Consider the following 12,433-nt stretch of genomic DNA (forward strand, 5'->3'; position numbering starts at 1 on the left):
GTACAGTCCATGCAATGCCCCCTCCCAGTGATGCTCAGTGCCCTGCAGAGACAAGGCAGCTGCTTACGGCTGATGGCAACAACAGGGACACAGGGTCACTGCTCCACTGCCCCTGGGTAGGTGCACCCATGTGTGGGGCACCGAGGGGGGCTGCTCTGGGCAGCGGGGTGACACCAAGGGGCTGTGGGTTCCTGGGGATGTGGCCCTTGCAGGCAGTGCACTCTCAGACCCATGCATCGCCACGGCAGGCAGCACCGGCACCACTCCCCAGTGGCAGTTTCCCCCAGGGCTATGGGCTCCCTGCGGTCCTGCCAGCTCCCCGGCTGCCCTGGCACAGCACAGCTGCCTGTGGGTCAGACAATACAGCCGTCCTGTGAGAACACAGTGCCACAGCAAATTCATCCCAGCTCTGCAGCCTGCCCTGCAGTGAGCCAAAAGAATGCAGCCCCTGGCCCCCCACCTCTTGCTGGCCACCTTGCTCCATGCCAGAGCTGCGTCAGCCACAGAGCAGCCCACCACAGAGTAGCAGCTCTTGCTACAGACCCCTGAGCGAGAGCCAGAGACCATTGCCATTCGCCCCTCTGCACCCAGCCACATCCCCTGAGCACCTCCATGGCCCGGCAAAGAGAGGAGCGTGGCCCCAGCTCAGCCTCGAGCCCCCCCAGCTCTGCACCAGACTGAGCCGCAGCAACTCCCGGAGACAAGTTCAGCCAGGCTGTAATTGCAAGAACAGGGTGGCACGGGCGGCTGTGCGCCCACCCAGAGGAGTCCTGGCGCTCCAGGGACGGGCAAATGGCAAAGAGAGGGGGTGCCGGGCCCCACAGGGCTGCTGTCCGTGCCAGAGGAGTCCGGGCTGCCGTCGGCATCAGCTGGTACAAATGCTGTTGATGGAGGCCACGGCCGGGTCGACGAGCCCCAGCTCCTCCTGTTCGTTGACGCAGAGCTGGTACCCGCAGCCCTTGCGCCGGGGCAGTGGCCCCAGGCGCCCGCTGGGCTTGGCGCGGGGCGGCAGCAAGAAGCCGACGCTGCCGGCGATGAGCAGGTGCCAGATGCTGTGGATGTAGAAGTAGTTCTCCTCCGTCTCCACGAAGGCGTAGAGCAGCACGGCGGCCGCCGCGATCAGCGCTCCCGGGCACAGGTAAAAAGCCCAGCGTTTCCAGGTCGGTGGGTAGCAGTGGCGGCGCCGGATGGTGCGAGCCGTCTGCGGTGGGGAAAGGGGGGGTTGGAAGAAGCAGCCCCGGCAGGGACGGGCAGGGTCCCTGTGCCCCGGTGCTGCATCCCCCAGGAGTCAGGGCAGGTGGTTCATGGGGAAAGGTGAAGGCAGCAGAGGGGAGATGCTGGCAGGGGAGTGGGGCTGGACGGCTGGGGAGGATGCTGAGCGCAGCCAGGATGGGGACATAAGAGGACAGGGACAGCATCTCCTTACCCAGGCGACGGCCATGATCCCTAAGGCGAAGAGGCTGGGCCCCAGCAGGTTCCAGAGCCCGTGGCGGTCCATCTGCAGAGCCATGGAGAGCAGCATGGCCCCCAGCAGGTACAGCACCTGTGGGGCAGCGGGGCACACGTCAGGATGGGTCCCCTCCATGCCTGCCCCGTGTGGCCCATCCCCGCACTTGCCTGCTTGACCACAGGCTGGAGCCGGGCCATGGCAATGACGGTGACCCAGACAGACATGAGGGAGCCCAGGAAGTCGCAGAACTGCAGCACGTCGTACTCCATGATGCAGAACACCACGATGCCCGGCTGGTCGCAGGCGTGGTAAAACTGGGGTGGGGGGAAAGGGTGTGAGAGCCGCCCCACAAAGCCCCGGCCCCTCGCCTGCGCCCCCAGCCACCCCCACCCCACACTCACAGTGGAGAAGAACATGGTGAAGATGTAGACGGCAGCTTCCAGGAGGTAGTGGCTGCGGACGGCGATGGCCACGGGAGGCACAAACATGACATTGCTGAGGCACAGCAGCAGCGTGGAGAGGAGCTGGAAGCCATAGGAGAAAGCCTCGGCATTGTCTGTGCAGCCCCAGCCGTTCCAGCCTGTGGCCGGGGAGAGCTGCCGTCACCCCTGCAGCACTCACAGGGGCTGGGGAGGGAGCGGGGAAGCCCCTTTCCAGCGCCCTGCGGAGAGCTGGCACAGGGGAACTAATGGGGTGCACAACCCCCGGGGAGGAGGGGAGGATGCCGGGGGGTGTCCCTGGGTGCAGCAGGCGCCATGGGTGCCTGGGGCAGCTCTCACCAGCTTTGCATTCGCAGGCGGCATACAGGTAGTTGTTGGTGCGCAGCAGCTTGCACTGGCCATAGATGCCGCAGTCGTTGATGCAGGGCGAGAGGTAGGCGCGCAGGTACACCTCAGCCGTCACGTTAGTGCAAGGCTCAAACCTGCGGCGCAGGAGAAGGGGGTCAGCCCTCGCCCTGCGCCCCTCGGGCAGCTCCCGCCTCCACCAGAGGCACTCGTCACACCCAGACTTGGCAGGTGATGGGAGACCCAGGGACTGGGTGAGGGCAGAAATGGGCTGCTTTGGTGCTACGTATGGCAGCTGAGAGCTGGTGCCCAAGGATCTTGTGTGCTGGAATTGTCTGTGCCAGGCTGGGTGAGCAGGAGGAATGTGGCCCCACTTAGACCAACTTTGCCTTTAGCAATGCACTCAGCTGGCTCCTATTTCATTTGGATTTTGCTATGCCTGCTATTGCCGTGCCCTGCAATGCCTGCGTGTGACCGTGTCGGGGAAGGACCAACTGCAACTGGCAACTCAGCATGAACTAGAAATGCAGCAGAGGAGTCAAAGCAGACACAGCACTCTCACTGCCCCACATCGCCCACGCACAGGGCTCTGGGCATACCCAGCACCTCGGCAGCTCCAGCACGCAGGAGCACAGACAGGCCCACGTCCCAACAGCACGCACCAACTGCTGCCTGTGCACACGCAGGCACCCCAGCGTGCACAAACGTGCACACAGCGCTGTCTGCACACATGCACAGGGGGTGTCTGCACATGTGTCTGCTGTCCCTGTGTGTGATCACACAGTCAAATCTGCACACACATGCACGCAGAACACACAGCCCTGTCTGCACAAACCTGAACACACACACACACAGAGCTGTCTGCATGTGTGCACTCAAACATGCATGCAGTGCTGCCTACATGCATGCAGTGCTGCCTACATGCATGCAGTGCTGCCTACATGCATGCACCAAATGTGCATGCAGCACCATCTACATGCATGCACCGAACACCCAGTGCTGTCTGCATGCATGCACTGAACATGCACACAGCACCATCTGCACAGCACAGAGCCCCACATGGACTCTCACATGTACAGACACACACACACACAACAGCCCCTCTCCTCCGCAGGGCTCTCAGACAGACATATGAGCCAGGAGCAGAGCCGCAGACACAGGACCAGTCCCTGGAGATGCTGAGCAGAGCAGGGGCCCAGCAGCCTGACCAGAGCTGCCCCCTCATATGTGCAGCCAAGCCCTGTCCTCGCAGTGACAGCCCAGTCCCCTCCTGGGCACAGCCACAGTTGGGCACTGCCGCGGAGATGGGCAGGCACCAACAGATGCACGGCATTCACAAGCTGACAGGCGCTTCCTCACCAAGAGACAGAGGGAAGAGCCGCAGGGACCCACAGATGGTCAGGCAGGCACAAGATAGAGCCATCCGTGCCCACGCAGGCACTCACACGGTGACACACAGCCCACGAAGCCACGTGCACACACGTCAGCGGTGACACGCAGCGCAGGGGCCAGGCACACCCACAGACCCACAGCGCACACGGATGCAGGCCATCCCCTCTGGGCGCGCAGGGAGGGGACGTGCCGGGGGCTCTTACCCGTGCTCCGTGGCACAGAGCGAGCGCAGGCTCAGGTACCAGCTGCCCGTCTGGGGGTAGGGGATCCGCAGGCGGCTGAGGCTGGCTGTGGCGTTGACGGAGAGCAGGAAGCCTGCCAGGGACTCTGCGGGCAGGGAGAGCTCTGGGTGAGCAGGGCAGGGGGCAGCCCCTTCCCCTGAGCAGAGCTGTGACAGGGACAGAGCACCCTGTGCCAGGCTCCGAGGCCAGATGCCCCCACGGTCTCTGCCGTCTCCCACCCAGCTTCTTGCCAGACACATGGGGTGTGTGACCCCCACGGCCATGGCAGGATACACACACACAGCCCAGCCTACCCGTCTCGCAGGTGACTGACGCGTTGTCACCGGACGTCAGCGGGACTTCGTGGTTCAGACACCCGAACACTGTCACATTCTCGCCACACAGGGAGCTCTGACGGCAGAGGAGGAGATGGCCCTAAACCAGTGCTGGGGATGTCCCCTGCTCTGACAGCACCCGGATCACCGCACACCGCCCAGCAGTGCCCTAACCCACTGCCCATCAACCAAGAACACCCCAAATCCAGGCCATCAGCCTGCCCTTAGAGCACCCTAATCTGCGTTCCATCACCCAAGAGCTCCCAAACCATGACCCATGACCCAAGAGCACCCCAAATCCTGTCCCTCGCCCTGCTGCAGCCCCGACATCATCCGTCTCCCAGCCCGTCCACCCCCAGGCTGCCCTGCCCCACCCGGGGCACAGCGTGGCCACCTCACCACGTTGAGCCGCAGCTCCAGGTTGAGCACCCCACCACTGTCCAGCACCGGTAGGAGGTTGATGACGAAGACAGCGGGGCGGTCGGGCGGCACTGATACGTTGGGCCCAAAGAAGATGTAGAAGTGGACGGAAAAGGTGTCCAGCTCATTGCGCAGCGTGGGGCGGACCGGCCAGCACCGCTCGCCAGCAGGCGAGGCGGTGGGGATGGGGACCGGGTGCTTCGTGCCGTTGGGGCTGGCGAGCGGAGGGCTGTCCCCCATCGCCAGCCCACCCACGGAGCCAAAGGAGTGGGGCATGTTCATGGAGGCGCTGGAGGGCAGGAAGGGTGGCCGGGCCAGGCTGGGTCGGGAGCAGTCTGGGGGGCAGAGCCATCAGCCTGGGCACCGCACAGCTCCTCCAGCCCCCTCTCGGTTCCCACCTCCCCTTCTTGCCCACTGCTCACCTCCATCTGCAATGCAGCCCCAACACCTCCCGGTGTCCCCATCCCAGCAGAGCTGGGTATAATAACCCTGCGCCCAGCTGGGGCCAGATCCTGCGGGCATCCTTTACCCCCCCACCAGTCACCCAAGCAGAGTCAAGACCATGACCCCCACCCGGACCTCCCCATGCACTCTCACCTGTGAGCTGCACAGTGACCTGGAAGGAAACAGTGCCCGGCACCCCGGGGTGTTTCTCCACCAGCACGTAGTACCAGTGCTGCCAGAAGGGCAGGTCCAGCGCCAGCTGGCAGGGAGCGTGCTCCCGGCAGTCCAGCGCCGTGGAGTTGTGCAAGGGGGGAGCCTTGGCCCGCATGCGCAGCCAGAGCGGGCAGCCCTCGGTCCCGCGGCACCGCAGCACCTCCACCAGCACTCGCGACGTGTAGCTGGGCACAAACACCCTGCGGGACAGCAGTGTCAGGTCCTGTCCCTCACCGTGGACCAACAGGACTGGGGAGGCAAGCCAGAGGGATGGGGCACCCTAAGCTCCCCACCCTGGGGATGTCCTCTTCTTAGGAGACCCTCTCGCACTCACTTGTAGAGGCAGGAGCGGTTGTGGGGGGCCATGCTCTGCTCGGTGACATAACCGGGGTACAGCACAGCGATGTTCACCAGGCGCTGCACGATGAGCTGCGGCTGGAAGAGATACTGGCACTCCTCGTAGAGCCCCTGCACCAGCACGACAGTCAGCATGGGGCAGGGGGCACAGGGCACTGTCCCCACTTGGGACATCTGCCCCGGGCGCTGCCAGCCCCGGACAGTCAGGCCCAAGCAGAGCCCTGCAGTGAGCCCTGCTGCCCCACGGTCCCCCTGAGCCCTTCACCTTGACGGAGATCTTGCCCTCATCTTTGGGCAGGTGGGCAGCGAGGAACCAGTCCCCAGGCAACGGGCTAGTGACATTGAACACCCCCGTGGTGCGGTTTGGCAGGGTCCAGGTGAGGGTCAATGCGAAGGAGCCAGGGACAGCTGTGTCCCTGGGGAAGTGCGTGTGCAGCGGGTTAATGACGGAGGGAGCCCCTGAGCGGAAATACCTGCAGGAGAGACAGCGGTTAGCAGGGTGCAGGCTGGGCATCGTGGCAGGGCCGGCCAGCCTGCCCTACACGTGGGGGTCTGTCCTCCAAGCTATTAGGAAGCTCCAAGACATGATGGGGAAGCCGTCTGTAAGCTGGGACCTTGCTGGAGACTGTGAGCTTCCCTGGGTGGGTGTTCAAGCAAAAGTGTTCATGTATGAGATGCGCGAAAGAGTGGAGCCTGCAACAGTCCTGGGAAGACGAATCATGGGGAGTAAGCGTGCATGTGTATGTGTGTGCATGTATGTGCATATATGCATGTGTGCATGTGTCTGTGCACACGTGTGCGCCTGCACATGCACGTGCGTGCATGACTGCTCCTCTGTGTGCATGCATGCGCGTGCATGTATGCACACGTGCACGTGCAAGCAAGCAGCAGACAAGAGCAGGCAGGCTCCAGGGCAAGTCCAAGCAGGGGGCAGCAGGGGCAGGCAGAGGCAGGCAGGAAGGGAACAGGCAAGGCAGGCTGCTTACTCACACAGTGATGCTACGGTCTGGGCACTGGTCCCCGAAGGTGCCACCCTGCTCCTTGAAGGTGATGAGGTTCCAGACGGCGATGACTGTGTCCTCAGGGATGTGGAAGTGGAAGAGCTCGATGCTGGCAAAGGAGCGGAAGGGGCTCAGCTTGCGTGGTGTGCGGGTGAAGTAGTCGGTCACAAAGAGCCCACCTGCAGAGGAGACCCAAGGGAGTCTCAGTGGGGTGAGGGACTGGGGGGGTGCAGCACCCCTCCCAGACCAGGCCCACCCACCCAGGCTCTGAGCACATCCCAAAACCAGCAGCCTGGAGGCAGGAGGGCTGGGACTCTGCCATTCCAGTGAGTCTCCAGGGCTGATGTCAACTGCGCCCGGCTGTGCCTCCCAGCCCTGGCACAGTCTGCATCATGCCTGGTTCAGCATTGCCTCGCGCCCAGTTCCCTGAGCTGTGGGCACTCATCCTCTGGAGCCCTCGGAGCCCTCGGCCCTGGCTGCTCGGGCTCTGCCCAGGTGCAGCCCACCTCTTTCAACTCGTCGTCCTCTTCAGTGAGGACCTGCTCCCTGCATTTTACCTGTAATAAAGGGCCACTCCTCATGGCTCCAGCCCTGCCCCAACAGGTCAGCTCCCACAGGGACACAGATTCCCCCCTTCTCTGCCTGCCGAGGAGACTCAGCACAGAGCCCATCATAAACCACAGAGTCCCACCCTAGAACCACGAGAAGGAGTGAGCAGTGCACTTTCTGCACAGCCTCCCAGCTCTCCCATGGTTTGCGGAGGAGGAGGAACGGTGCACATATGTGTGCACATATGCACACGTGGGTGCTGTCTGCGTGCACGGCAAAGTGGAGGCGTGCACACCCACATGCATGGGCACGCGTGGCTGTGAACAGCCCCGTGTCTGCAAGACACTTCCTGCAAGCCCACGGCATGCACTGGGGCCACCTCCCCCTGCCCAACTGTCTGACAGTTTGATTTCCAGGGATTTCAAGGAGCCCTGGCAGCAGAGGGGCAGCCACTTCCTTGGCGCAGTAGAAACAACGGAAACCTGGTCTGCAGACAGCAGCCGTAACTTCACCCTACCATTGCCACACTTCCCCAGTGCCAGCCTGGGAGACTCGTCCATTATTCCCCAGAGATGCACCAAGGAAGAGATGCACCTCCGCGCAAGCTGCCGGGGGTTGCCAGCAGAGGATGGGCTGGGAGCAGGGCTGTGCCCCGGAGGACTCGTCCAGTGGGGAGTGGGATAGCTGAGAAGAAGGGCTGCTTTGCACAGCGTGCACCCGGCTGGGAGTGCGCGCGTGTGCTCGTGTGCACATGTGTTTTTGCCGCGTGTGTGCAGCCCCAGCTGGCTGTACGCTGACATGCATCTGCTCCCTCGCCTGGAACAAAGGCAGCTCCCCCTCCCCTTCGCTGACAGCCGACACAAGCCAGACATGAAATACCTGTCTCAACGCAAGAGCACCCGATCCCAATTTCCCCATCATGAACCACCAAGCCACTCCACAGCTCCCCTCCCGACGTGGGGACAGTGACCTGGCAGGGGACCCCAGGGAGGAGGGGGATGTTGAACGCAATTCTAGGAGGTGGCATGGGGGGAAGCACTCGGAGCTTCCCGGTCCCGGCGCGGTTCCCCCCGCCATGCCCGCTCGCCCGGGGCAAGGAGGGGGGAGCCAGCTGCAGGCAGAGGGTCAGGCTGAAGCCCCGAGGAGGTGTGGCCAGAGCACGAGGGGGGTGCTGGAAGACGGAGCGGGATTTCCTATCCACGGGGGGCGGGGAAGGAGGAAAGCAAGTGCCTCTGTGCCCCAGGCCAGCGGCCGGAGCGGCGGGACCCCCCCACCCCGGGACCACAGCCCCAGGTCGCGGCCCGGGGTCAGGCAGGACGGCGGACAGCTCCCGCGGCCGGCGGTCAGCACCGCGGACAGCTCCCGCTGCCGCCCCGCCGCTGCCCCGTGGCGGCCCCCGCCCCGCCGCACCGGCAGCCCCCGGCCAGCTGCCCCCCTCCCCGGGGGATGGCCCCTCCACGCCCCCGGGTGCCCCTCCGCTGCCCCGTCACCAAGCCAGCTCCCGTGCCCCATAACCACGCTCATCGCCTCTCATAGTCCCGCCGGCGTGTGTTCCCCCCCCCCCCGCACATCCCAAGGCCTCGCTGCGCGAACCGCCCCCCCCTCCGCGGGCTGCCCGTCCCTGCTGCCCCACTGCACGCACACAGCCCCCTGCCCTGGGGACCCGCCGCGTCTGCAGACCCCCGGACCCACCGCCCATGCACCTGCCACCCCCCCACCCCCCCCCCGCGTGTTCCACCGCACGTCCTCCCGGCGCACACACCTCCGCGACCCCCTGCACGGGTACCCCGTGCCCCCACGGCATGCTTACCGTCGTGCCCCACCGCACGCACAACCTTGCGCCCCATTGCCCGGGCACCCGGTGCCCCCTGCCCCTGCACCGCCGTGCCCCGCTACGCAAACGCCCCCACCGCACGCGCAGCGCCTCTGTGTCCCGTCGCGCCCACCTCCTGCCCCACCGCACACGCGCCCCCCACCCCACGAGGCACGTCTCTGCGCCCTGTTGCATACGTGCCCCAACCCCCCCTGCACGCGCCCCCCCCAGTCCCCTGTCCCACGGGCTCGGCATGCCCCGCTGCACGTGCATCCTGCACCCCATAGCAGGCAGGTGCTGCGCCCCACCGCACCCCCCACTCCCCCACACCCCCACCCCCGTGCCCCTTTCTCACCCACCCCCCCGCCCCGTTGCGTGCACGCCCCACGTCCCGTTGCTCGCGTACCTCGTACCCACCGCGAGCGCACACCCCCGCCCCACGGCACGAGCACCCCGCGCCCCACCGCGCGCGCCCCCCCACGCCCCGCGGCGTGCAGACCCCCCAGCCGTCGCACACACCCACCCCACGGCACACGCACCCTGCGCCCCGCCGCACGCGCACCTCGTTCCCCTTGCACACGCACCCCTTAACGTGCACCGCTGTGCCCCACGGCACACGCCCCCCTGCGCCCCATCCCGTGCGCTCGCCCCCGCGCCCCGTCCCGCGCGGGCCCCACACCGCGCCCCCGGCCCCGCGGCACTCACCGGCGGGCGGCGGCAGGAGGAGGAGCGGCAGGAGCAGCAGGGGGAGGCGGAGGGGGGGGGCGAGCGGCCGCCGCCGCCCGCCGCCCCCGCCGCCCCGCCGGCCCATGCCGCCGCGCCGGCTGCCGTGGGGCGCGCGCCGCCAGCAGCCCCGCCGCGCACCGGCGCCCATGACGTCACTCGCCCCGCCCCCGGGGCCGCCCCCGCGCCACCATTGGCCCCCGCGCGCGTCACTCGCCGGCGGCAGCGCCCCGCCCCCCTGCGCGAGCCGGTCCGCCCCGCGGTGGCCCCGCCGCTGCTCGGTGCAGCGGGAGGCAGGGACGCGGGTGGGGATGGGGTCACGGGCTGGGGAGAGGGACGATGTCTGGGGAGAGGGACACGGGGACACGGGCTGGGGAGAGGGACACGGGCTGGGGGACGGGGGCATGGGTCTGGGGACAGGGACGATGTCTGGGGACAGGGACACGGGCTGGGGAGAGGGACACGGGCTGGGGAGAGGGACACGGGCTGGGGGACGGGGGCATGGGTCTGGGGACGGGGGCATGGGTCTGGGGACAGGGACGATGTCTGGGGACAGGGACACGGGCTGGGGAGACGGACACGGGCTGGGGAGAGGGACACGGGCTGGGGGACGGGGGCATGGGTCTGGGGACAGGGACGATGTCTGGGGACAGGGACACGGGCTGGGGAGACGGACACGGGCTGGGGAGAGGGACACGGGCTGGGGGACGGGGGCATGGGTCTGGGGACAGGGACGATGTCTGGGGACAGGGATACAGGCTGGGGGACGGGGGCATGGGGCTGGGGAGAGGGACACGGGCTGGGGGACGGGGGCATGGGTCTGGGGACAGGGACGATGTCTGGGGACAGGGACACGGGCTGGGGAGACGGACACGGGCTGGGGGACGGGGGCATGGGTCTGGGGACAGGGACGATGTCTGGGGACAGGGATACAGGCTGGGGGACGGGGGCATGGGGCTGGGGAGAGGGACACAGGCTGGGGGATGGGGGCATGGGTCTGGGGACAGGGACGATGTCTGGGGACAGGGATACAGGCTGGGGGACGGGGGCATGGGGCTGGGGAGAGGGACACGGGCTGGGGGACGGGGGCATGGGTCTGGGGACAGGGACGATGTCTGGGGACAGGGACACGGGCTGGGGAGACGGACACGGGCTGGGGAGAGGGACACGGGCTGGGGGACGGGGGCATGGGTCTGGGGACAGGGACGATGTCTGGGGACAGGGACACGGGCTGGGGAGACGGACACGGGCTGGGGAGAGGGACACGGGCTGGGGGACGGGGGCATGGGTCTGGGGACAGGGACGATGTCTGGGGACAGGGATACAGGCTGGGGGACGGGGGCATGGGGCTGGGGAGAGGGACACGGGCTGGGGGACGGGGGCATGGGTCTGGGGACAGGGACGATGTCTGGGGACAGGGACACGGGCTGGGGAGACGGACACGGGCTGGGGGACGGGGGCATGGGTCTGGGGACAGGGACGATGTCTGGGGACAGGGATACAGGCTGGGGGACGGGGGCATGGGGCTGGGGAGAGGGACACAGGCTGGGGGATGGGGGCATGGGTCTGGGGACAGGGACGATGTCTGGGGACAGGGATACAGGCTGGGGGACGGGGGCATGGGGCTGGGGAGAGGGACACGGGCTGGGGGACGGGGGCATGGGTCTGGGGACAGGGACGATGTCTGGGGACAGGGACACGGGCTGGGGAGACGGACACGGGCTGGGGAGAGGGACACGGGCTGGGGGACGGGGGCATGGGTCTGGGGACAGGGACGATGTCTGGGGACAGGGACACGGGCTGGGGAGACGGACACGGGCTGGGGAGAGGGACACGGGCTGGGGGACGGGGGCATGGGTCTGGGGACAGGGACGATGTCTGGGGACAGGGACACGGGCTGGGGAGACGGACACGGGCTGGGGGACGGGAGCATGGGTCTGGGGACAGGGACGATGTCTGGGGACAGGGATACAGGCTGGGGGACGGGGGCATGGGGCTGGGGAGAGGGACACAGGCTGGGGGATGGGGGCATGGGTCTGGGGACAGGGACGATGTCTGGGGACAGGGATACAGGCTGGGGGACGGGGGCATGGGGCTGGGGAGAGGGACACGGGCTGGGGGACGGGGGCATGGGTCTGGGGACAGGGACGATGTCTGGGGACAGGGATACAGGCTGGGGGACGGGGGCATGGGGCTGGGGAGAGGGACACAGGCTGGGGGATGGGGGCATGGGTCTGGGGACAGGGACGATGTCTGGGGACAGGGACATGGGCTGGGGGATGGGGGCATGGGGCTGGGGAGAGGGACATGGGCTGTGGATAGGGACTATGGCTGGGGACAGGGATACAGGGCTGGGGGACAGGGCCACGGACTGGGGGACAGGGGCATGGGGCTGGGGAGAGGGACACGGGCTGGGAACAGGGATTCGGGGCTGGGGGACAGGGCCACAGGCTGGGGGCACGCACTGGGGCTGAGGACAGGGGTATGGGTCGGGGACAGGGACCTAGGGCTGAGAACAAGGATAGAGTTTGGGGACAGGGATATGGGCTGGGGGACAGGGGCACAAGCTGGGGTCAGGGACATGGGGCTGGGGGACAGGGGACATGGAGCTGGGACGCAGGTGGCCATGGGGCCAGGCTACAAGGTGGACACAGGTGAAAGGGGCCGTGGGGCTGGGACACAGGGACCGTGAGGCTGGGGTGTAGGGGGACAAGGGGGCTACAATGCCGG

General features: G+C 67.0%; 1 protein-coding gene across 1 annotated transcript; it reads right to left on the minus strand.

Annotated features, from left to right (window-relative positions):
- Window positions 1–593: 593 nt before the first annotated feature.
- On the minus strand, window positions 594–9,854 carry LOC143172986 (post-GPI attachment to proteins factor 6-like). Its single transcript, XM_076362918.1, is given in 14 exon segments — window positions 594–782; window positions 785–1,201; window positions 1,427–1,565; window positions 1,567–1,764; window positions 1,852–2,030; window positions 2,230–2,372; window positions 3,831–3,954; window positions 4,163–4,259; window positions 4,583–4,938; window positions 5,201–5,460; window positions 5,595–5,728; window positions 5,883–6,090; window positions 6,608–6,797; window positions 9,686–9,854. Coding segments are annotated over 14 exon segments (2,751 nt in total). The 3' UTR covers window positions 594–645.
- Window positions 9,855–12,433: the final 2,579 nt, after the last annotated feature.

Source organism: Aptenodytes patagonicus, chromosome Z (assembly GCF_965638725.1).
Source record: "Aptenodytes patagonicus chromosome Z, bAptPat1.pri.cur, whole genome shotgun sequence".
Lineage (NCBI taxonomy): Eukaryota > Metazoa > Chordata > Aves > Sphenisciformes > Spheniscidae > Aptenodytes > Aptenodytes patagonicus.